The 25,803-nt window shown below is 40.5% G+C and overlaps 1 protein-coding gene and 1 long non-coding RNA gene across 6 annotated transcripts in view; one reads left to right on the top strand and one right to left on the bottom strand.

Annotated features, from left to right (window-relative positions):
* LOC147572052 (uncharacterized) overlaps nt 1-19,340 on the bottom strand; it is a 79,354-nt gene extending 60,014 nt beyond the window's left edge. For both annotated transcript variants that reach the window (XR_015246959.1, XR_015246958.1), the window contains exons 1-2: nt 19,147-19,340; nt 17,298-17,374 (exon numbers count right to left, since the gene is read on the bottom strand). This is a non-coding gene — a long non-coding RNA (uncharacterized LOC147572052). The remainder of the gene's footprint in view (nt 1-17,297; nt 17,375-19,146) is intronic.
* Nucleotides 19,341-19,498: 158 nt separating this feature from the next.
* The window catches only part of TERF1 (telomeric repeat binding factor 1), a 34,329-nt gene continuing 28,024 nt past the window's right edge, over nt 19,499-25,803 (top strand). For 2 of the 4 annotated variants that reach the window (XM_086695335.1, XM_086695333.1), the window contains exon 1: nt 19,502-19,841. In XM_086695335.1, the coding sequence (XP_086551461.1) occupies nt 19,535-19,841 (307 nt within the window). In that variant the 5' untranslated portion in view covers nt 19,502-19,534. Of the gene's footprint in view, nt 19,842-25,803 lie in introns of all 4 variants that reach the window. The other 2 variants (XM_086695336.1, XM_086695334.1) reach the window with 2 other exon arrangements.

The raw sequence follows: 25,803 nt of genomic DNA, 5'->3' as shown, positions 1-25,803 counted from the left end.
CCTGTTTCCGATTCTGTGTCTCCCTCTCTCTCTGCCCCTCCTCCGTTCATGCTCTGTTTCTCTCTGTCCCCCAAAAATAAATAAACGTTGAAAAAAAAATTTGCAAAATAGAATGATAAAGAAAACATCCTAAAAGTATTAAGACAAAGGAAGTCCCTAACTTACAAGGGAAGATCCATAAGGCTAGCTGCAGATCTCTCCACAGAAACTTGGCAAGCCAGAAGGGAGTGGCATATTTTCAACATGCTGAATGAGAAAAATCTGCAGCCAAGAATATTCTATCTACCAAGGCTATCATTCAGAATAGAAGGAAAGATAAAGAGTTTCCCAGACAAACAAAAACTAAAGGAGTTTGTGACCACCAGTCCTGCAAGAAATATTAAAGGGGACTCTGCAAGTGGAAAGAAAAGATCAAAAGTGACAAAGACTAGAAAGGAAAAGAGAATATCTCCAGAAACAGTGATAAAACAAGTAATGAAATCGCACTAAATAAGTATCTGTCAATAATCACTCTGGATGTAAATGTTCCAATCAAAACACACAGGGTATCAAAATGGATTTAAAAAACAAGACCCATCTGTATGCTGCGTATAAGAGATGCATTTTAGAACTAAAGACACCTGCAGATTGAACGTGAGGGGGTGGAGAAACATTATCATGCAAATAGATGTCAAAAGAAAGACAGAGTAGCCATACTTATATCAGACAAACTAGGTTTTAAACCAACAACTGTAACAAGAGATGAAGAAGAGCACTATATCATAAAGGGGACAATCCAACAAGAAGACCTAACAATTGTCAATATTTATGTCCCCAACTTGAAAGCACCCATATATATATATATATATATATATATATATATATATATATATGTAAAACAATTAATAATAAACATAAAGGAACTCATTGATAATAATACAATAATAGTAGGGGACACCCCACTTACATCAACAGACAGATCATCTAAGCAGAAAATCAACAAGGAAACAACAACTTTGAATGACACACTAGACCAGATGAACTTAACAGGTATATTCAGAACATTTCATCCTAAAGCAGCAAAATACACATTCTATTCAAGTGCACATGGGACATTCTCTAGAACAGATCACATACTAGGTTACAAATCAGGCTCAACAAGTACAAAAAGATTGAGATCACACCATGCATTTTTTTTTTTTTTTTACCACAACACTATGAAATTTGAGGTCGACCACAAGAAAAAATTTGGAAAGGCCATAAATACATGGAGGTTAAATAGCATACTACTAAACAATGAATGGGTCAACCAAGAAATCAAAGAAGAAATTTTAAAAATTACATAGGAACAAAGGAAAATTAAAACATGACGGTCCAAAACCTTTGAGATGCATCAAGAGCTGTCCTAAGAGGGAAGTACATAGCAATATAGGCTTACTTCAAGAAGTAAGAAAAATCTCAAATAAGCAACCTAACCTTACACCTAAAGGAGCTAGAAAAAGAACAACAAACAAAGCCTAAAGCCAACAGATGGGAAATAATATTTTAAATCAGTTTTTCTCAATGGAGGGCAATTTGCCCCCCCTACCCCAGGCATTTTTGGTTGTCACAACTGGTGGGGGGTAGTGGGGAGAGCTACTGACATCTAGTGGGTAGAGGCCACACTGCTATAAACACCCTAAGGGCTCAGGACAGCACCCCACAATAAAGAATTATCTGGTCCAAAATGGCAATAGTGTCGAGATTGTGAAACCTTGCTTTAAATAAATGCACTCTTTTTTGTGTGTATTTAAGTATTTGAAATTGGTATATTTAACAGCACCAATCATGACTTAAACCAAACTCACCTACTTTTTTTCACTTCATCTTTCTTCTAAATGAAATTTAAAATGTGAAATTTCGTTTCATTTATTTCATTTATTTTACCCCAACTCTTGATGAAAATTACTGCCAAATCCCTGACTTTATTGTTCTTCACTCTTAGGTCCTATCATCATTGTAATGCGCAAATACAGGCCAAATACAGGAATTCAAATGTTTAGTCCAGAAGGTTAATCAAAACTCTGAATTTGATTTAGGGTCTTTTCTTCCCACAGCTTGAGTGTGGTTCAGGGTGGAAGCATGGTATGCAATGGGGAATGGGGACTTGGTTGGCATCTCTATTTCTCTGTTCCCTTACCACCTAAGTGTTATGCCTCCAGGGCTGGCACAATGGAAGAGAAGAACAGGAGAAGTAGGAAAGGTCTTACTTGAACTATTACCATCATCAGCTGGTTTTTCACATTTTGGACCAGGCAGAAGTTTCAAGATGACTCTGCCTCCTGTTGCTTTCATGGGCTCTTCAGAGTTTCCCACCAAACCTTTTACCGCATAATAATTTATCTTGTCTTTGTCCCAGTTTCCTGGCAGTTTCTAAAAGCCCTTGGGATTTCCTGAATGGTAAGAATCTTTGTAATGATAATGAGGTGACTATTGGTAGGCCCAGGGATAGGGACTGGTCACCAGAGAAACTAACCATGAGATTAGAGGGTTTGGAATTTTGGCCAGCCAGACCTCTGGGAAGGAGGGGTAGGCTGGAGATTAAGTTCAACCACACAGCCAATGATTTAATCAACCATGCTTATACAATAAGACCCAAATAGAAACTCTGGACGGAAGCTCAGTGGAGCTTCCTGATTGGTGAATACATTGATGTGTAGAAAAGTGGCAGACCCTGACTCAACAAGGAAAGGGTGTGGAATCTCCACATTCTTTCCCAGACCTCACCTTCTGTATATCTTTTATAATAAAACCATAATCATAAGTACAGCACTTTGTTGAGTTATGTGAGCATTACAGCAAATAATTGATTGAGAGGATAGTGGAAACCCCTAAATTTATAGCTAGTTGGTCAGAAGGACAGGTGGATCTGAAGTAAAAGCAGTCTTGTTGGGGAGGATGCCCTTGAACCTGTACAGTCTGACACTGACTCCAGGTGGTTAGTATATTGCAATATACATAGTACTCCCCTCTTCCCTTGATAAATTGCAGGAGTATCTCTATGAAATATGGGTCTTTAGCACTGCTGTATCTTCTAGGCATTCACCTTCAGCTTCTTGCTGCTGAGACCCAGACCACCCACACTGACTCTGTTGGGTGCTACTCACATCTGGTCCATGAGAAGCACCCATACCTCCCTTGCCCTAACAAACTCCCAAAACATTATTTTTTTTACACTCCCATTAAAGTAAGACATAGCTCTTCCCTTAAACTCTACATTTTCTGAGAAGGAGTATACCTCTCTCTACTATGCCCCCAATTGCTGGGCCACAAATTAAGATCCTGGTATGAGAAAATTCACCAGCTCTCTGTGGAAGCTTCATTAGACTTGATAAGGACATTGAAACTACTCTCACACCTTCCCCAGGGAAGAGGTGCAGGATTATAATATGACGACAACTCTGTGCAAAGAAATTTTTCATAAAATCACCTTTTCCATTCTCTAGACAATTCTACAACCTTAAAATGGGTAAGGAGATTAGAATAGGCTCTAAACTATTTCCTCTGAAAAACGTAAAAACCTATGGTGATTTGTGATCTCTCATCTGAAATTTCACATTTATTATTTCCTGATGGCAACTTCCCTGGCACTTTAACATCTATTACATATTTCACTGAAGACTGCAAACAAAGATGAAAAACTAGATTAGACAGAAACTTAAAACAAAAATTACAGGAAAAAGAAAGGCAATTCTCAATTAGGACAAAACCATCCTGAGTTAATCAGTCAATAGTAGGAACACTAAACTTACAAAAAGTGATCTATATGAAACTTTTCTGGAAACCTCTGTGTTGCTCGATTGCTTTGAATGTTTAAAAATATACATTGTGATTTGTCATTTCAAAGCGAACCCTGCTTTTGTCATGTTGCTAGAGAGGTTAGAGAAGGCAAGATAGAAAATGGGTTCTGGAAGTTCACAGAACTAAAGGGTTTCCCAATAGCTACATAGCTCACAGCTGTAAAAGGTAACTCATGCCACTAACATTATCTCGTGTGGTGGGTATTTGTAACATTACCTGTATCCCTCATTAGAGAGGGCCATTGGAGTAAATGTTAGCTTCTCTGCCACTTGCTAATTTAGGCAAGATATACCTCTGTGGCTTTAACTTTCTTGTATGTGATATGGTCAAAACAAAACAACAAACAAACAAACTTACCCATTGAAACAATTCAAGTTTATAATGGTGATCGAACATATTCTTATCTCCTTTCTGAAACTTCCCTAAAATGAAAGTCAATGAGTAAATAAATAAATTAAAGACAGAAGGCCTCAGTGACATAGAGACTAGATGGGGAGACAACAGTTAGACAACAGATGTCCACAAAATTATGGAAAATAGCTAGATTAGTGGTTTTTAACTTTGCATAATACAAAAACTAAAGTCTGGTAATGAGGGAATTCTTAACTCTAGAAAACCTAAGAAAGGAGAAGTAGGGACCTCTGAAGGCAGAGGTGCAGCATGAGGCTGAAAAAGTGTGGGTAAATCCCAGCTATTTCAACCACCCATGCACATGATTAGATTCATCAGCCATATACTCAGGTACACAGACCCAGCTGAGGTGAGCTAGGGCACTGTGCTGGAAACAGCAAGTTGTCCCTCGAGAAACCATCCAGCTCAAGAGAAAACACCTATGGATGCCGCTATGGACTGAATGTGTGTCTTCCCAAAATTCATATGTTGAAGCCTGAATGCCAATGTGATGATATTTGCAGGCAAGGCCTTTGAACGGTAACCAGGTCATGAGGATGGGGCTCCTATGAATAGGACAGGAAAGAATTTGCTTCCTCTCCCCCTGTCCTCCCCCCATGTCAGTATACAACGAGAAGTCAGTCATTTGTAAATCAGGAAGAGGGCCTTCACCAAGAACCTGACTGTGCTGACACCCTGATGTCAGACTTGTAGCCTCTAGAACTGTGAGAAATAAATGTTTGTTGTTTAAGCCACTCAGTCTATGGTATTTAAGTTATAGCAGCCCAAACTGACTAAGAGATCATAAAAATTGGCAGAGGTTAGGGGCTCTCATGAAGGATCATAAAAATTGGCAGAGGTTAGGGGCTCTCAATCATTCTGTATGTGGCCCACAGTAGACAAGTCCCACTAACATATATGGCTGCTAAGTTCAGAACGAGTCTCCCCAGAATGTGCCACTTTGGCATGCTGATTAGTTTTGAGTTGAGGATAATTAAAGCCCCAAAGATTCAGGAAGAGCTTTTGACCCCCTCCTCAACTGTCTAAAAGAATTTAGATAGAGGGCCCGGTCCAGGAACAGAGCTATCACCAGAGATAACTACAAAGAGTATACAGGCTCTGTGTGCTAAGCTGTGGGAGAACTTGGCAGGGCCTGTTTGTTCAAAGTCTTCTCTTTGAACATTGTCTCTGCATGACATTGCAAACATTCGTTTACCAAACATTTGCTCTTCCTATCTTCTTGTGAACTGTCTTCCTTCTCTTTGGAGCCCCAGACCCCTGTCCCTTATCCTTTGTTCATGATGGCATATAAGCCTCAATTGCTTGGCTGTTCTTTGAGACTCTCAAATCTTTGTGGTGCTTCTGTGCATATGTAATTATATTTGTTTTTCTCCTATGAATCTTTCTAATATCAATGTAATTAATAGACCAACCAAAAGAATCTAGCAGGGTAGAGTAAACGTTGCTTCTCCCCTACGCTTCCAGTTAGGTGCTTAGTATTCCATTCCCAGATATAAACGAGGATTTTGAGGCAGTTGAGAAAAGCATTTAATATATTTTTTAATTATTTTAAGTTTATTTATTTTTGAGAGAGAGAGAGGCAGAGTACAAGCAGGGAAGGATCAGAGAGAGCAGGAGACACAGAATCTGAAGAAGGCTTCAGGCCCTGAGCTGTCAGCACAGAGCCCAATGTGGGCCTCAAACTGATGAGCTGTGAGATCATGACCTGAGCTGAAATCGGAAGCTTAAGTGAGCCACTCAGGCACCCAGGAAAGCATTTAATATTAAAGAGAGAAACCAAAACAAACAAGCAAGTAACAAAGACATCAGATAGAAAACATAAGTAATCATAGTAAAGACAAACCATAATATATATCCTATGAAAGATAAAAGAAAATATGGCATCTGTGAAACAAGAACAATAAACAATTTTTAAAAAGGAATATTCCAAGGAAAAGATAGAGCTCTTAGATATTAAAAAATAAGTTAATAGAAATAAGAATTTCAAAAGAAATATCTCAATTGAGAGTATTTCCCCGAAAGTAAAACCAAAAAGATAAAGAGACTATTTTTATAGAGAGAAAAGACTTTGAAAATGACTAAATTAGTCAGAGGGTCATTCTTTATTAGGAGTTCTAGAAAGAGAACACAGAAAAAAAAATGGAGGGGAAGAAATTACCAGAAATAATACAGCTTATCACATATATGAGATAGAACTAAAGGACATGGCTTTCTAAATTCAAAGTAATCACCAAGGGATTAGTACAATAAATAAAAACAAAACTACATTAAGAAAGAGTATCATGAAATTTCAGATGACTATAAATAAAGAAGAAATTGTAAAAGCTTCCAGACAGGAAAAAAATTTCCAAACAGAGATTAAAAACTTTAATTGCTGGGGTGCCTGGGTGGCTCAGATGGTTAAGCCTGCGACTTCAGCCTACGTCATGATCTCACTGTTCCCAAGTTCAAGCTCCACATCAGGCTTTGTACTGACAGCTCAGAGCCTGGAGCCTGTTTCAGATTCTGTGTCTCCTTCTTTCTCTACCCCTCCCCCACTTACACTCTGTCTCTCTCAAAAATAAATTAAAAAATTAAAAAATTAAAAACTTTAATTGCAACAGACGTCTCTATGGTATTCCTGGAAGCTAAAAAAAAAAAAAAAAATGGAACAATTATCTCCCAGCAATTCTTTTTTTTTTTAACATTTATTTATTTTTGAGACAGAGAGAGACAGAGCATGAACAGGGGAGGGTCAGAGAGAGGGAGACACAGAATCCGAAACAGGCTCCAGGCTCTGGCTGTCAGCACAGAGCCCGACATGGGGCTCAAACTCACGGACCGCGAGATCATGACCTGAGCCGAAGTCGGCCGCTTAACCGACTGAGCCACCCAGGTGCCCCTCTCCCAGCAATTTGTAATTGTGCATTCTGTATTCAAACTATCCATCCAATGAGAAGGGAGAATTAGTATATATTTAGGCAAGAATAGTTAGGTCCCATACAGAGAGTAAGGGCACACTTTTACAGATGTTGGTTGCCAAAAGAGGAAACATAGTAAACCACATTGATGTATGTTACTTGTTTTTGTGCAGAAGATTTCAAACCAGCTTCACACATCTCTGGCCCCGATCCCACTTCACATTCTACCCTCTTGTATGTTGGCCTTACAAGTAAGCTAGTAATAAAGAATATGACAGATTTTTTTTAAGACTGAAAATCTTTGCGTGAGGGGGCATTATATACTATGTATTCTATTGTTTACCGGAATATTCCATTAGATAGTGACCTCTGCTGGGAAGAAGAAATATATCACCAAAGCTGACAAAATAAGTAGTCAAATTCATCTCTTTAGTCAAGGAATTGGTTAATTTGGAAAGGCAATGCTGGCCAAATCTGTTATTAAGAATTGTTAAGGGGGGCCCTGGATGGCTCAGTTGGTTGAGCATCTGACTCTTGATTTCAGTTCATGTCATGATCTCATGGTTCATGGGACTGATCCCCGTGTTGGGCTCTGTGCAGACAGCATGGAGCCTAGCTGGGATTTTCTCTCTCTCTCCCTCTCTTTTTCTCTCTCTCTGTCTCTACCCCTCTTGCACTCTCTAAATAAATAAATAAATAAATAAATAAATAAATAGGAATTGTTAAGGCACAACTGTGCTCTGAATATCTTTATTTCAAAAATGATTCTATGAAGTATTTCAAAGTTGTGTAGTATAGAAAATAATATAATAAACACATACCTGTCACCCACCCTTATCAAATCTTAACATTTTCCCATTTTTTAAGTAAAATAATTACATATAGGTGAGGCCTCTTACATCCCCCTTCCTGAAAACAGTTCCTTCCTCCCCTGTCAAGGGGGCATTACTTAGTATTCATCTTTCTCATGAATTATTTTCTCCTTCATATGAAAGTATCATATATAATATAGAGTGTAATGTGTGGCAGGTTTTAAATTTTTTATAAAACTGGGATTTTATAAAAATGGGATTACACACACATTTCTTTCTGAAATTTACCCCTTTCTGCTGATTGAATTGTCCTGTTAGTGTGATCTTGTCCCCCTCCCTTGGGGAAAAAACCCAAAACACTGAGACTTAAACTGATAAGGAAAACGTGATTCTTCATAATAGAGGTAGGTAAGGTAATTTCTAAAGGGATTCTGTACAACAGTGTTTGAATATCAGGACAAAGGAGAAAACCATGAGGAGTTAGTATTATTGAGCACTTACAATATGCCACACAGCATTTTAAGTGACTTCATTGGTTAAGTAATTTGTCCTCATGGCAACTCTTCCTCAGGGACCTCCACTTTTCAAAGGAAGAAACCAAGGCGAATAGAAGTTACCTAGTTTGTAGGTATCAAGTATGTCACACTGCTGAGCTGCAGGCCAGGAGACCAAACCCCCTCTGACTCTCTGTTCTGAACTCTGATACGTAGATAAGGCTTATAAAGAATTCTAGTGTACTACTGATGTGGATGCACTTGATTTCTACCACGTTCCCTTCCTTGTGGCTTTCTGAGACTCCCAGCTGGGCCCCAAAGGGTGGTGACAGTGGCTCTCTTCTCTCTATTCTGAAATTTAACTGACCAGAAATTGAGCATCCTCCTGCATGCAAAACCTCTTGGTCCCTTGACATGAGAAAAACTAAGACCGTGGTCCCTTGGCATGAGAAAAACTAAGATTGTGGTCCCTTGGCATGAGAGAAGCTAGGATTTGTTCTTGACTCCAGCAACTGGGACTTGAGATGAGTCAAATATAACAACTTCTCTGGATCCACTCTTTTAAACAAGGCAAAATATTATCCTTTTCCATTTGAAATAATCTTGTTGTGAGAAAGAATAATTTAATGTGCTGTGACATCCTGAGTCATTAAATAGGAGCGTCTAGCAGTGCTATGCACTTATTTGCAAAAGTTGATATGCATGAGAGCTTTTGGCTTTAATTCTTTAGCAGAGAGAAAGGGGAAGTAGACCTCCAGGCCTAAGTAAAAGTGACAAAGAAAATCGACTCTGGTTCATGTCTGCTCCCCTAGAGGGAGACTTCTAGGGATAAGCGGGAATAGCATGGGGTCACAGTACCCGGTTTCAGGTCCTGGGTCCCTAATCTTACTCAGTAGCTAGCTCACTTACCAGTCATGGGTGAGTTAACAACCCTCTGTGCTGCAGGCCCAACCTCTATAAAACCATAGGATCATAATAGTATCTACCTAATAAACTTGCTGGAAGATTAAATGAGACCATGCATACAATGCCCTTAGGAAAGTCCCCAGCACCCATTAAACATGCAATAAATATTAGGTATGGTTGACATCAACATCATCATCATCATCAGTATCTAGCTGATGGAACTTGCTCTGACCTCCTGAAGAGAAAGGGGGTAAGGACAGAATTGGAAGGCTCTGGGTTTTTTCTGAATACATGCAATAAATGTTAGAGTATTATTTAGTACTTAATAGCTGAAGTTTTCAAATTCTATAAATCTCAATGGTAAGAATGTTTTCTATTCTTTTGGATATCAATTTCTTCTAGTCATGTCTAAGAAAACTGCAACATACATTGACTCAATAAGTACTGATTGAACACCTACCATGTGACAGGGATTTTTCTAAGCATTAGGAATACAGTAGTGGACAAGACAGACAAAATACCTTCCCTCATAAATCTTATGTTTTAATGAAAGAAACTCACAAAGGAAAACCTAAAATACAAATACGATCAGTTAGTGATACATGCTATGCAGAGTATTGCAGATGAGAGATATTTAGATTGGTCAAGGAAAGCTTCTCTCAAGTCCCAATAGTTTATTTTTGGTTTTGTTTCCCTTGCCTCAAGAGATGTATCTAGTGTGGCCGATGTCAAAGAGGTCACTGCCTGTGTTCTCCTCCAGGATTCGAATGGTTTCATGTCTCACATTTAGGTCTTTAATCCATTTTGAATTTATTTTTGTGTATAATGTGGATGGAGCTGGAGGGCATTATGCTAAGTGAAATAAGTCAGTCAGAGAAAAACAAACACCGTATGGATTCACTCATATGTGGAATTTAAGAAACAACAACAACAAATATGATCACAGGGGAAGAAAAGATAGGCAAACCAAGAAACAGACTCTTAACTACAGAGAACAGATGGTTAGCAGAGGGGAGGTGGATGAGGGGATGGCTTAAGTAGGTGATGGGGATTAAGGAGTGCAATTGTTGTGATGAACACCAGGTGTTGTATGTAAGTATTGAATCACTAAATTGTACACCTGAAACTAATATTAGTTCACTGTATGTTCACTGGAATTTAAATAAAAACTTAAAAAAAAAAAAGAAAGCTTCTCTGAAGAAGGTGGCATTTGAATGAAATGGGTTACCAAGAGATCTATGCAGTTATTTGAGAGAACAATCAGGTCAGAGGGAACAGCAAGCGCAAAGGCCCCGAGGCAAGAGTGAGCAATGGGCAGAGTTTGCAGGAGCTATGGTTAGAAACATAAGTAGAAACAAGGTCATATAATGCATCTTAGTCCTTAGTAAGGAGTTTGGACTTCACTCTAAGAGTGACCACAAATCAGGGGTGCCTGGGTGGCTCAGTCAGTTGAGCGTCCGACTTCAGCTCAGGTCATGATCTCACAGTCTGTGAGCTCGAGCCCCATGTCGGGCTCTGTGTTGACAGCTCAGAGCCTGGAGTCTGCTTTGGATTCTGTGTCTCCCTCTCTCTCTGCCTCTCCCCTGCTCATGCTCGGTCTCTGTCTGAAAAGTAAACAAACATTAAAAAAAAATTTTTTTTAAAAGAGTGATCACAAACCATTATAGATTTGAGCAGGTGGGAAAACAAAAGATTGGGGTAAAAGCAAAGAGATCCATTGGGAAGCTACTGGGGTCCAAATGAGATGATGACTACGTGACTGAAGGTGGAGATGAAGACTATGGTTAGTCGTCACAGTCTGGATCTATTATGAAAGTAGAGCTGAGCCAACCTATTGAAGGACTACAAGTGTTGTGTGTGGTAAAGAAAGGAATTAAGGATGAAGCCTGTGTTTGGGGCCCAGTTAATTAGCTAAGTGTGTGGAACTGCCATTTACTGAGGTGTAGGGGAGGAACACTCTTTCTTCTCTCCTAGTTTCTTTGGCTGTTCTAATAATTAAATTGACGTAAGGCAGATTAACAGGAGAAAAATTTAATCTTGTATGTGCGGGAGCTCACAAAAATAGGACAGAGAAGTGACCAAAGTGGGCATCTTTTAGACAAAGAAATAATAAATTTGTGAAAAACTGACAAGACAAGGAGTTTGGGCTTGATGGAGGAAATTGATAAAGAAGTAACAGGGTTTGTTTATACAGTCTTCCTGGTCCTGAATTCCCTATCTCTGGCGATAGGGATACCTCTTACCCTCCAGGTGCAGGAGGGTGCCCTTCGCATGGGAATTTATTTCCTACTTTTAGGGGAACAGAGAAGGGTCAGAGTGTCCTTCTTGTATCAGCTGTTTCTTAAGTAACTTTAATTTTAAATAATCAATATCAATCAAAATAATATCAATAATCAGTAATCAAAGTGGCATATTTTAGGGTGGCCTGCCCTGAAACCCATCAGGGGGAAGATGAGGGGTGGGTCTTGTTTGATAGAGTGGGGTTATATACAGACTTGTCAAATTTAGATGCATGCAATCCAAGCAGTGGTATGGGGTAGCTCAGCAGAAATGTTGGGGAGGGAGACTTACGTCTGAATCTCAACAAGATCTAAATGACCTTAAACAACACGAGGAAAAGGGGCACCTGGGTGGCTCACTTGGTTAAGCGTCCAAATCTCAGTTTCGGCTCAGGTCATGATCTCATGGTTTTGTGAGTTTGAGCCCCGCATAGGGCTCTGCACTGACAGTGTGGAGCCTTTTTGGGATCCTCTCTCTCTCTCTCTCTCTCTCTCTCTCTCTCTGTCTCTCTCTCTCTCTCTCTCTCTCTCTCTCTCTCTGTCCCTCCCCTACTCACAGTGTCTCTGTATCTTTCAAAATAAATAAATAACCTTAAAAAAATAAAACAGGAGAAAAGGAGATCAATGAGAATGAATATAGTGAGAATCAAGAAGAGGTTCAAAGCTGAGGATGAGGTTTTTCCAACATTTAGAGTTTAGCAAGACATGGAATAGCCAACAGGAATACTGACAAGTGGCTAGTAAGTATGAGGAAAACTAGAAAGGGATGACAGCCTGCAAGTCCAATAAAGAAAATGTATCAGGAGGAGGGTGTGATCAATTGGTCTGTGATGTTGAGTTTTCCATAACTCTTAGGTATCACAGAATAATCTTTTTTGTTTTTGTTGAGAGAGAGAGAGAGGTGAGGGAAGGAAAAGGGAGGGAAAGAGAGAGAGAGAGAGAGAGACAGAGAGAGAGAGAGAATCCCAAGCAAACTCCATGCCTGGTGCAGAGCCCAACACAGGTTCCATCTCATGAACCGTGAGATCATGACCTGAGCTTGAATCAAGAGTTGGACACTTAACTGACTGAGCTACCCATGCACCATGGGTATCAGGAAATAATCTTAATAGCTGGTATCTGCATATATCTGTATGGCAGTTTAGAGTGGCAAAGCATGTTTGTTGGTACAATAATTATACAGAACATCCTGTGAAAAATGAGTGCAATGATCAATTATGAGACATGCTGTCTGTGATGTTTCACTCAGAAGTTCATAGTCCACATTAATGTTTGCATTTAGTATGTGGCTCTGAGAAGTTAATGGAAAAGAAAACTAACTTTTTTAAAACCAGGAATTTCCCAAATTATTTTTTTTAATGTTTTTATTTATTTTTGAGACAGAAAGAGACAGAGCATGAGCAGGGGAGGGGCAGAGAGAGAGCGAGACACAGAATCCGAAGCAGGCTCCAGGCTCTGAGCTGTCAGCACAGAGCCCGACAGGGGGCTCGAACTCACGGACCGTGAGATCATGACCTGAGCTGAAGTCGGACGCTTAACCGACTGAGCCACCCAGGCGCCCCTCCAAATTGTTTTTTTAATTGAGATTTTGGGGAGTAATTTATAAGCAGTAAAATCCAACCATTTTAGGAATACAATTTTATGAGTTTTTATACAATCATGTAACTACCACCACAACCTAAGTGATTTTAAATCACAAATTGGGCCAACGTGGAATGTCTCTAGCTCCACTTTGGGAAATGTTTATTGAGGGTTTGTGAATATTTGCACATATATTATCCCACTTAACCCTCATGCCAGCTCTCTGAGCTACACAGTGATGGGGTTCAGGACACACTACCCCAAAATGTGGCACCTGGGCACGTTAAATACCTTAAGCTTAAAAAGTTTTGTGTAAATGGCAGAACCAGGAAGGTCACTCTGGCCTCCATCACTCTTTTTCCCTGAAACAGGCCATAAAACTCCCATGTGAAACGTACCCTCCCTACGCCAGGAGGAGGGAAGACATCACTAGAGACCAGGAATTTGGGGCCAAGAAGTCTATATAAACAAACCTTGTTAAACCAACCTTTATCTTCCTAGACACTTCTTCACCATCTACTACCTCCCGCCCAAACTTCACAAAATGACTGTTTCTTCATCTAAAAGGTATAAAACCTTCCTACTCTGGTCACTTCTTTGGCTCTTCATTCTCTTGTGGAGGCTCCCCTGTACACGTAAAAATTCAATAAAATTTGTATCATTTTCTCCTATGAATCTGTCATTGTCAGTTTAATTTTCAGACACAGCCAGGGACCCTAAGAGGGTTGAGGAAAAACTTTTCCCCATTTGCAATACCATTATTTCTCTGTAAGACAGAGAAAGAAAGAGGCACAAAGAAGTAAAGAATCATGCCCAAGGTCTCACAAACCTCCTCAGTGAAAGAGGTAGATTGAAACAGATCCTCTTTTCACTTGGCACAGTGGGAAAATAACAGATAAAACTACCAACAACTAAGACTATTTACGGAGTCCTTGATTCATCAAGCATCTCTTTAAAGCAGGTGTCGTAATTCTTAACATATAGGAGTTAAGTGTTGAGGGGTTAATCAATTTGCTCAAGGGTAAAGAGTTAGAAATTAGCGGAGAAAAAATTCAAATCTAGGTCTTTCTGAATTCAGAGCCTGAAATCCCAGCTGCATCATACTGTGCTGTCCTATACAGTAGCCACTAGCCATATTTGGCTATTTGAGAAATTGAAATGTGGCTACTCCAAATTGATATGCGTGTAAATGTAAAATATACATAGAATTTTGAAGACATTTTAAAAATATAAAATATCTCAGTGATTTTTTATACTGATTACATGTTAAAACAATATTTTGGATATATTGAATTAAATAAATTATCGTATTAAAATGAATTTCATAGGTGGCTCAGTCGGTTAAACATCCGACTTCGGCTCAGGTCATGATCTCACAGTTCGTGGGTTCGAACCCCGGATCAGGCTCTATGCTTACAGTGCAGAGCCTGGAGCCTGCTTCAGATTCTGTGTCTCCCTCTGTCTCTGCCCCTACCCGGCTCATGCTCTGTCTCTCTCTTTCAAAAATAAATAAACATAAGAAAATAATAAAATGAATTTCACCTCTTTTTATTTTTTAAAATGTGTCTCCTAGAAAATTAAAAATATGTAGCTCAGGGCGCCTGAGTGGCGCAGTCGGTTAAACGTCCGACTTCAGCCAGGTCACGATCTCGCGGTCCGGGAGTTCGAGCCCCGCGTCAGGCTCTGGGCTGATGGCTCAGAGCCTGGAGCCTGTTTCCGATTCTGTGTCTCCCTCTCTCTCTGCCCCTCCCCCGTTCATGTTCTGTCTCTCTGTGTCCTAAAAATAAATAAACGTTGAAAAAAAATTTTTTTTAAATAAATAAATAAATGAATAAATAAAAATATGTAGCTCATACACTGCTTTAATAAATAGAAGCTGACCAAACAATTTATTTCTTAGTGTTGCAGTCAAGAGATTTTCCCTTATTTTTCCATCCAGGGTAGAACACATCACCAGATACATTGTTTTATCCAGAGTTGGTTTGTTTCTGGAGGAAATAGTTAGAAACAGGATTCTTCCTCTGGTCCCCAGCTGTTTACAGTCATTTTCTTTTGCACCCACACAAGTTATTGCTTTCACTTTTGGTAGATTCATTTTTATTAAAAATATTAGCTAACCAATGACTTGTTAAAGACATACACCAGAAGGTTGCTTTTTTTTTTTTTAAATAAAGCAATAAAATACAATGATCATGGGGAGTCAATACTGGACATTCAGCATTTAACCCACTGCATTTCCTTGCAGGGTGAACTAGCACCTGGGTGGTGCCTGCATTCTGTCAGTCATGTCGCACGCTAATCCTGAAAAGCACATAATACCTCCTAAAATATCTCAAGGGGTTAGAAAGATCTTCTAAATATTTTTAAATCACTAAAGAATAAGAATTGCCTAAAATATGTTCCTTCCTGAAACCTGCTTCATTTTAGTTCTAAATATTCTTTTAGTCCTTGATATTAATTTGATTCTGACTAAGGAAGAAGTCTTCATAAGTAAGAGTGTGCTTCTTTACTGGAATTATGGTGTCTGTATATATGTATATATGTGTACACATATATAGTACATATATATGTGCATATGTGTGCGCATATATATGTATATGTATATGCATATGTGTATGTATACTTACATATTTACCTATAGTGCCCACTACCTCCAAGTGGAGTCGAAATCTGGCACTTATCTATTATCATTTTATTTGTGCGGTTCAGTAGCTATCAACCTGTTTCTGTATTGGAATCAACTGGGGAAATTTTGAAAAACCCAAATGTTCAAACCTTGCCCCTAGAAATTCTGATTTAGTGAATATGAAGTTTCCCTCAGCCCAATGAGAAAATCTGACGCACAACTGAGGTTGAGAACTATTTGTGAGGACAGTAAAACTAGTGTTTTAGGCTCCCTAAACTTACTTCTTTTTTTAATAAATATTTATTTATTTTTGAGAGCATGGGAGAGGCAGAGAGAGAGGGAGACACAGAATCCAAGCAGGCTCCAGGCTGTCAGCACAGAGCCTGATGCAGGCTTGAACTCAAGAAACACAAGTTCATAACCTGAGCCGAAGTCAATGCTCAACTGACTGAGCCATCCAGGCGCCCCTCCCTAAACTTACTTTTAAAAAAGAACCTAGTTTGCACCCAGATCTCTCTTCTGTCCTCTGTGCCTGCAAGGATACTAAGCACCTCTGCTCAAATTTCTTACCAAAATCTCTTTGGCTTAGATGCTTTCCCTCAACCAAACGCCTACTAGGGTTTTTATAAGCATCACTCATTAGTCTGATGTTTATGTACGGTGGGTATATATGTGCATGAGTGTGTCCCAACTGGACTATAACTCTTTAAGGAGAAGGATAACATCTTTATGTTTACCACACCCCATTTTAGGCAAATACACATCACACACCGGGTACTTAGTTTAAAAAAAAAAAAAGAATGTTTCAAAAGTACCTACAATAATCCCCAACTTACAGTGGTTTGACTTACAATTTTTCAACTTCTTGGTGGTGTGAATCAGTGGAAACCATACTTTGAATTTTGACTTTTGATCTCTTCCCACTAGCCGTATTTGATAAGATATTCTCTCACGATACTGGCGGCAGCAGCAAGCTGCAGCTCCCTGTCAGCCACATGATCACAAGGGTAGACAACCAATATACTTACAACTGTTCTGTTTTCCACTGTCAGTACAGTATTCGGTAAATTGCATAAGATATTCAACACCTTCTTATAAAATAGGCTCTGTATTAGATGATTTTGCCCAACTGTAGGCTAATGTAAGTGTTCTGAACACATTTAAGGTAGGCTAGGCTATGCTGTGATGTTCAGTAGGTTACATGTATTAAATGCATTTTTGACTTACAGTATTTCCCACCTATGATAGTTTTATTGGGGCATAACCCCACTGTAAATAGAGCAAGGTCTGTAAGTAAGATCATGATGTGCTCTTAAGAACATCACAAAACAAATCAAATCCCTCCCCTAATAAACAGCCTTTTAGCTGAAGATAATTGTAGCAGTTATGGATCTCAGGCCATATACTCAAGTTTGCAAGAAACATAATCTTCTAATATTACCCGCACTCATGATTTTCTCCCCACTCACCCATTCCCTCACCTCAGATTACTAGAATCCATCACCTTGAAAGCAGTCCCGAAGGAAATGATACATTATGAACTTTCCTGCCAGAAAAAAAGAAAAAAAGCACCATCTCAGAATGTTTACGAATTGCATAAGTTTTCCTGAAATGCCATGTGTTTGAATTATCTATCATACCATTAAATTAAATATGGCTAAAGTGTTATTGGGACTTTATGTATTATAAGTTTTATTGTAGGTACTTCATACTTATTACAGCTGAGTTTTCTGATCATAGTGATGTCAAAGTATTATTTACAGGAACAAACCTACCATCCATGTTGTTGTTGATGGGCAGGTTTAAAAAATTAAGAAATTTTTTTTTTTTTTCTGAGAGACCTCCTCCTGCAGGCCTATTTTCTGGCCCACAACCCAATAAAACTCTGTATTACTGACTTTCTGTTGGGATAAAATTTTAAAATAACTTTTGACCCACCCTATTAGGCCAGCGCTTCTTAAATTCTCTTCAGTGAAATACCAGCAAGGGAAGAAGACAGAGAATGTAGTATATAGCTGGATGTAGCCCCAAACTAAAATTTTGTTGCTGATTAGGATTAAATCTTAATGAAATTCTTCACCTCATTTCATTATACACCATTGCTTTAAATAGTAAAAAATGTTTCACTTCCCTGAATCTTTCAGTAAATTGATTTCATAGAAAAATATGTTTACTTTGTGGCTTTGAATAAATTGGCGATACACTTAAGAATAACCCTTAACTCCAGCTGGGAAGAAGAGGAGGCTTGGAGGAAAGGAAGGAGAAGCAGGCTCCACGTGAGAGCCTTGCATGGCAAAAAAAAGTTTCAGTTTGGAAACCCAGTGTTTGTTTGCTATGTTCATAATGTACCTTAACCCTTACTCCCTTAGACCCTGTTCCCCATTGTTTGCAAGCAGGACTTACCTTCTATAGGGCCATTAGAGCTTGAAGGTGCATTCCCGTCTGACTCATGACTCTCTTTCCAGATAGTACAAATGCCCTGCTTTTCCAGCTAATATTGAGCACTTATTATGTACCTGGTTTCGTTTTAAATTCTTTATATTTGTCAAGTCTTTTAATCTTCCCAACAAGCCTTTGATGAGGCTATTATTATTATACCCAATATACAGAAAAGAAAATTGAGATATAATTCCTTCAAGGTCACCCAGCTAGTGGATAACTGGTAGGGGACATTCCAACCTAGGCATTCTTAACCGCTGCAATATTGTGCTTTAAATGACTCAACATTTAAACTGTGTGTAAAATTAAAACACATAAAGGACTGATAATGTTGGATGTGTTATAAAGGGTTTTAAAGTAAACTTTTTATTCATATTGAATATTGAAACGTGCATAAATCATGTTCAAAAGTAACTATCACCCACATAGAGAAACAGAACATAACTAGAGGCCCCCCATCACCTCTTATGCTCTAAGTTTCAAAGTTCAAAATAATCATTCACTTAGTGTTGTACAAGCTGACCTGTATATCTATTTAAGACCCTAATTAAATTCATTTCCATAGTAATATACTCTTTCCAGAGTAGTGATCCTCAAAATGTGGTCCCCAGACAAGCAACCTAGCATCATCTGGGAACTTGTTATACTTGCAAATTCAAGGACCTCCATCCAGACCTACAGAACAGAAACTCTGGGCATGAAGCTTAGCAATTACGTTTTAACAAACCCCCGAGCTGATTGTGATGCACGCTAAGGTTGGAGAGGCTTGGATGTAAGTCCGTTGTAACGGTTTTGGTTGGTGATCACGTATTGTGTTAAGTGAATACTACCGCCTAAAGTGTTAGGCGTGGATAACGGTGACAAGTTCTAATTACCTACCTTTTTGAAGTACACTGCGGGTAAAATGCTTTCTATTTTAACTAACCGTGTTGCTGTTGCCGTCAATGTTGCATTTTATCAGGAGTATAAAGCAATGTTGCCTTTATCAGGCTCCTCGCCTCCTAACCTCACTAGTCGCCCAGTCCGTAGTAGTCCAGTTTACCAACAAAGCCCGGCTGCAGCGTGGCGGGGAATTCAACATCCTGAATCGGGAGCAGGCCTCGGCCAATCAAATGCAAGGCTTAAGTCGCTCGCCCACCCTGGCGGTGTGATTGGTGGTTTCCCGCCGGCGGAAGAGACCTTTCGAGGCACCGCCCAGGGCCCTCCCGCACTAGCCAATCGTCGCTCGGCGCCTGGGGCGGGGGCGGACTCGCGCGAGTGATTTAACATGGCGGAAAATGGTGCCTTGGCGGCTCCGAGCCCGCGGGGGCGTGCGGACGGGGAGGACGCGGAGCCCCCGGAAGAGCGAATGGCAGAAACGCCGAGAGATGATCAGGAGCAGTTTGAGTGCCAGGAACTACTGGAATGCCAGGTGCAAGTGGGGGTCCCAGAGGAAGAGGAAGACCCGGGCCTAGTGGCCGAGGCTGAGGCAGTCGCTGCTGGCTGGATGCTCGATTTCCTCTGCCTCTCTCTTTGCCGGGCCTTCCGCGACGGCCGCTCTGAGGACTTCCACCGGACCCGCGACAGCGCAGAGGGTGAGTGCTGGGCGCGCCGGGTTCGGGGCTGCGCTGAGGCCGGGGGCGACGACGCGGAGCGGGGCGGGAACCTCTGCGAGCTGTCAAAGCCCAGTTTGCAGCGCAGTACCCCTGGGGGGTCGGGGGACCCGGGCTGCTGCGGCGCAAGACCCGAGGCTCTGAGTTGAAGTTGGTTCGAATTCCGCACCCGCCTGTTTGCAGCTTCTCAGTTTTTCTCAGATTCTGTTTTTCTCTTCAGTAAAGAGAGAATTAGAATTAGACCGCCATTTAGAATTGATGCAGGATCAAACGAGTTAAAATGTATAAAATTGCCCAGCGTCTCAAGTCCTTTTTCTCCTTTGGCGCTTGTATTTTTTGTTTTTATCGACTCAGGTATTCCTGTGATGGCATTTATAAAGCGGTCACAGTGGCCTCCAAGTGACCCAGGCATCAGTGTTTTCTATTAATTTGTGAGCTTTTTAAATCTCATTTGGCTTGGTTGCCTGAAGAATAAAAGTAACTGTCAATGAAATTTACTGCCTGCACAACACAGTCTGTAAGCGATGGACAAAAACAGATTCAGAGAAGACTGGCTTTTTCAATGAGAACAGAAAGATACGCTGGTATTTAATATAAAATTAAACACTTCAGAAAAACAGTATCGACACATTTCATCTTCATGGTCATCCCGTAAATTAGGCAGGTAATCTTAGTTTATAGAGGAGTGGACTAGTCAAGCAGTCTAAAGTGTTGGTAGGTTAAAAGGAATGTTCCACACCTGTGCCTTATCTTCCGCTCCAAGAACCTTTCCATATACTGACTGTGTCAGATAGCTCTAGAGCCACGGTTAATTACCATTAATTAGAAAGTTAAATCCTGAAATGAAGCCAGTTCGTTATACTTAAAATTATTTAAAAAGTCCACTTTGGGGAGAAAGGTAGGATTATCTGTGTATTAATGAATTTGAGTTGTAAACATTAGTATCAGCTCCTGTTTGGCTCAATACAGGCATAAATGGTGTTAAGAAACATCATTCATTGGGTAAATTTGTGGATCCAATTGGCTTTATTAAACAATTTCATGAATTGGGCAGCATCCCACCCAGCCAAGCGGGGAGGAGGGTGGAGAAGTTGTACAAAATGGAAGATTTTTATAGGAAGGAGGGCAGGGCAAGAAAGTTATAAGCAAAAGAAAAGGATTGTTCCAGTCTAGGTCCATTCCCTTTAGGAGGAACAGCAGGCGTCTTAACGCAGATTACCTCATCCTTCTTTGGAGGATGGAGAAGGCCCATTTGGCACTTTTTGGCTCCAGTCACAAAATTCCTACCAACCGGTTTAGACTATTTGGGGAAGGTTGAAAGTGCAGCCAGATTTGGTGGTAAGCCCAGTTTGGGGACTTAGCCTGAGTGACACCATTTTGGGCCTGTGGTTTTCTTTTAACAATGATTACATATAGAAATGTTTATGCATATTTCTATACATGTTTAGACACAGGTTAGTTAGTATATATTCATTTACTTATTCTGTTAGACGAAAGGGCACAGAAGCAGTGTAACCCTACGTAGTAACCTAGCACTGGAGGCTTGGTTTCTAATACCATTTCTTAATAAAGGGAACCAGCGCTCTTTGGAGAAATGGCCTGAATCTGACACTGGGACAGGAGATAGGACAGATGAACCTGGAGCATCTTGTGCCAGGAAGTAAGGAAGTGCTAACAGCAAACCCCCAGACAAAAAGAACTTTTGGAGGTACAAAGGGAACAGGAGCCAGCTGTAAGAGCTCCCAATGGCCAGAGCAACTCGAGCAAGAAAATAGTTTGAATTCTAACCCAAAGGTAAAATATTTATCTGTGAGCCCATACTGATGTAAATAAATGATGGAATAAATAAGGAAACGAGATAAGAAACAAATCTCCTGCAGAAGAATTCCAAGTAATTTATGAAGCTACTATGTCGTCAAGGAGGTGAAACCTAACACCCCACTCCTTAAGTGTGGGCTGTGCAGAGTGACTTTATTCTGAGAAGTACAGTATGGCATTGGGGGAAGGATAACTTTACAGTAGAGAAGCCTAACAAAGATTAATTCACACCTAGGTCATCAAGGTCAACAGGAACGGTGACAGTTTGGCATTATATATACTTTATATGATGTATTGAATATGGAACTTTACCTCTTTGATCTTCCTCCCAAAACTTCTTAACTCCAATCAAATTGTGAGAAAAACATCAGACAAAGCCCACTACAAAATATCTCAAAACTGCCAAGGTAATCAAAACCAAGGAAAATCTGAGAAACTATGATGATGACTAAATGTAATGTGTCCTGGGTGATATCAGCAGAAAAAAAAGGACATAAGTAAAAACTGAGGCAGTCAGAAAAGAGCATGGACTTTAGTTAATGATGTATTAATATTGATTTATTAATGTAACCTGTACCATACATGTACAAGATGTTATTAATAGGGGAAAGTGGGGGGAGGGTATATAGGACTTCTGTCTTCACAATAATTCTATAAATTGAAAATCTTTCTAAAAATTAAAGACTTCTTTTGAGGTTCTAGGTCAAGACCCGAGGAATAATCTAGGCCACCTCTATTATTTTTAGGATCAGGGCACAGAAAGCCAGAGAGAGTAAACTATTTTTTAAAGTTGCACTGCTAGTCAGTGACCTATAAATTGTGAACATAGTGTTGTCTCTGTATTTCCATTTTGACTGAAAGGACTTCCTTTTATCTTTTATAGGATTTCATTTACTTTTCAAAACCACACAACTCTTGATGCTTTCTAGAAAATTCTTAGCTCTTTCATTCTGACTCACAGTTATTCTCACACCTCACTTAACTTAGGCCGTTTCTAGACTGGGAAGCAGTTTTTTTTTTTTTTCTTTTTTTTTTTTTCAACGTTTTTATTTATTTTTGGGACAGAGAGAGACAGAGCATGAACGGGGGAGGGGCAGAGAGAGAGGGAGACACAGAATCGGAAACAGGCTCCAGGCTCCGAGCCATCAGCCCAGAGCCTGACGCGGGGCTCGAACTCACGGACCGCGAGATCGTGACCTGGCTGAAGCCGGACGCTTAACTGACTGCGCCACCCAGGCGCCCCTGGGAAGCAGTTTAAGATAATGATTAAGAGCATGGGCTCCGGGGGAGGGGGGGGGCGGGGCACCTGGGTGGCACAGTACATTAAGCATCTGACTCTTGATTTTTTTCTGCTCAGGTGAGGATCTCAGGGGTCAGGTCATGGGATATAGTCCGGTCTCTGGCTGACGCTGACAGCAGAGTCTGCTTGGGATTCTCTCTCTTCCTCTCTCTGCCCCTCCCCTGCTCACTCTCTATCTCAAAATAAATAAACTTAAGAAAGAAAGAAAAAAAGAGCATGGGCTCCAGAATAAATTGTCTGAGTTTAATTCCTGGCTCTGCTACTTTATAGCTGTTAGACCTGAAGCAAGTTACTTACCTCTTGGTAGGTCAATTTTCTCATCTTTTTATTTGGGGTGGGGAGCAGAGAGACAGTGAGAGAGCCCAAGGAGGGATTCTCCTGTCTGTCAACACAGAGTCTGATGCGGACTCGAACTCAGGAACCATGAGATCGTGACCTGAGCCGAAATCAAGAGTCAGACACTTAACCGACTGAGCCACCCAGGCACCCTCAGTTTCCTCATCTGTAAAGTGCTGATAATAGTATCTACTTAAGAGAGTTGTTGAGAGAAACACACGAACTGATAGATATAAAGCAAGGTTTCTTGACAGCTTCAATACTGTTGACACTGTGTGTTTGCACCACATGATTCTTTGTTCTGCGTACACACGAGTGGAGGGGGATGAAGGTGAGGGTTCTCCTGTGCTTTGTAGGACGTTCAGCAGCGTCCCAGACCTGAACTACTAGATGCTAGCAGCATCCCCCTTCTACTCGTGACTTTCAGAATTGTCTCTAGACACTGCTGAATGTCCCCTAAGGGACAAAATCACCCCCATTTGAAGACCACTGGTATAGAGTGCTTAGAGTAGTGCCTGGTGTTAGAAGTGCTTAAATACAGTGGCTATTGCAGCCAGTCAGTAGATCTCCCTAACGTGTTTCTGTCAGCAGTGTTTGGTTACAGGTGAGGAGAAAGCAAATAACCAGGTTCAACCAGGGGAGGTTTTCATTGTTTTTATTTTGTTTTTTGGCTAGCAGGTACAAAGAACAGAAAGGCAGTGGTATTTGTAGGTACTGCATATGGACTAAATTGAATATGGAGGGAGGTGAGAGGTCTGACTTTCTTCCCTAGCATAGAGTAGATTCTTTTGTTTTGCTCCTATACCATACTTAATCTTTGTGGCATTAAAATTTTAATGGATCACTTGGCGTAACTTTTGGTTTCTGTCTTTAACATTGGCTAGCGGTAGCTGTTAAGTAAGTATTGAACTGTTTAAATTTTATATTAATTTTGTGCTCTCTCTGAATCTTGTTTAATTAAATTGTAGCTGGTTTTGGTCCAGATAATCTCTGGTATAGTTTAAGATTATGCTATTTTAGAATTGAGGAAATAAATACAAGTCAACATATTTGTCTTTTATCTGCTTAGTAGCTGCAAGACCACTTTTTGGTTTTGCTGGTTGATTTAATCTTTATATACACCAACCAAGCCCTGGGTGAACTGTAACTGTGGAACCTTCAGGTCTTACTTTAAACATAATTTCCTCAGAAAAGCTTTCCTATCTCCTTCCTCCAACTAGCTACTAAAACACATTCTAAGCTTTCTTTGTTATATGCATCCATAGCATTCTGTACTTGTCTTTTTCAGTTTTCTCCACGTTTTTACTTTAATTGTTCAATCATTTGTCTTTCATTGCTACATAGTAATAAATTCACTGAGATCCAGGATTATGGTTTACTCCAGCATCATACTCAATGCCTAGCGTAACATCTGCGTGGGCATTCAAATATTTGGAAGACTAATATTAATAAATTTTTTTTATACATCTGCAGTTTTATTTCTTCTTTGGGGTTAGGGTTGAGGAGAAACAGGTTTTGGCTGAGAAATAAACTTTTTTGCTGAAATTGTACCCTGAAAGTTTTAAATAAGTAGCAGAAGAAAGGGAAGATAAGTAGTTGGTAAACTGAGGCCTAAAGTTGCTGCCCCCTTTCCGTGTCTGCTCCTATGACTTCTTGTCCCAAACCAAATTACAGTAAAGGAAGTATTCTGCTCTTTATTTTGCTCCGGTAATGATCTAGACTGGAGACCAAGAGGGGATTGCCACCACAAGTTCCCAAGAAGGAGCGCCACAAGTTCATTTATACTATGGTCTGTGTCTGAGACACAATCCCTAAAACATCTATCAAAGAGTAAAAGGTAGCAATGTGGACTTGATTTGTTTCCAGAGCTTTTCTGCCCAGCTGTCACTGATGAACACAGCGAACACCAAGGGCACGTCTCTGACGGCCCCTTCGAATTTCTGGAATAAGTATTCTACTGGAGCTGAGCGGCAGCTTTTGAACATTCCTCTTAGATGAGCTGCATGTGATTTTTCTCCACATACCCTGTGGAAGCACACTCAGGTGGTTTTAGTCTGGAATTCACACACGGAGCACATCTTCCTGCCACCGCAGGGTCCTCCACCAGCCGGCAGGGCAAGCCTGAGGTGCTCCCTGCCATCTCTGCCTGCACAGGGGCCACTGCTTGCTGAGCATTGAGGTGAGAGCGCAGAACCGCCAGTAGAGGGGGCTCCCCGCTCCTGTAAGCCTGGGGCGCTGGGTGGCGCACCTTTCGGGACAGGGGGACCAGCTTGACTGGCCTCGTGCCTCAGTGGAGCACTCACACTGCAGCCCTCCAGGAGCTCCAAGGTCAGGGCTGCGGAGTGCCAGAGCTGCCAGCTGCCCCGGCAGAGGATTTATCAGGACGTTCCCATGGCTATGGCGAGAAAGCCAACACGCTCTTGTTGGATCAGGCTGTGCGCTCATTTCTTTGGACCCACAAGGCTTTCTGGAAAGGCCACGGGGCCTCGG

Source organism: Puma concolor, chromosome F2 (genome assembly GCF_028749965.1).
Source record: "Puma concolor isolate L17-30 chromosome F2, mPumCon1.1.hap2, whole genome shotgun sequence".
Taxonomy (NCBI): Eukaryota; Metazoa; Chordata; class Mammalia; order Carnivora; family Felidae; genus Puma; species Puma concolor.
Note: the sequence above shows the minus strand (reverse complement) of the source record. Positions and strands in the feature narration are given on the sequence as shown.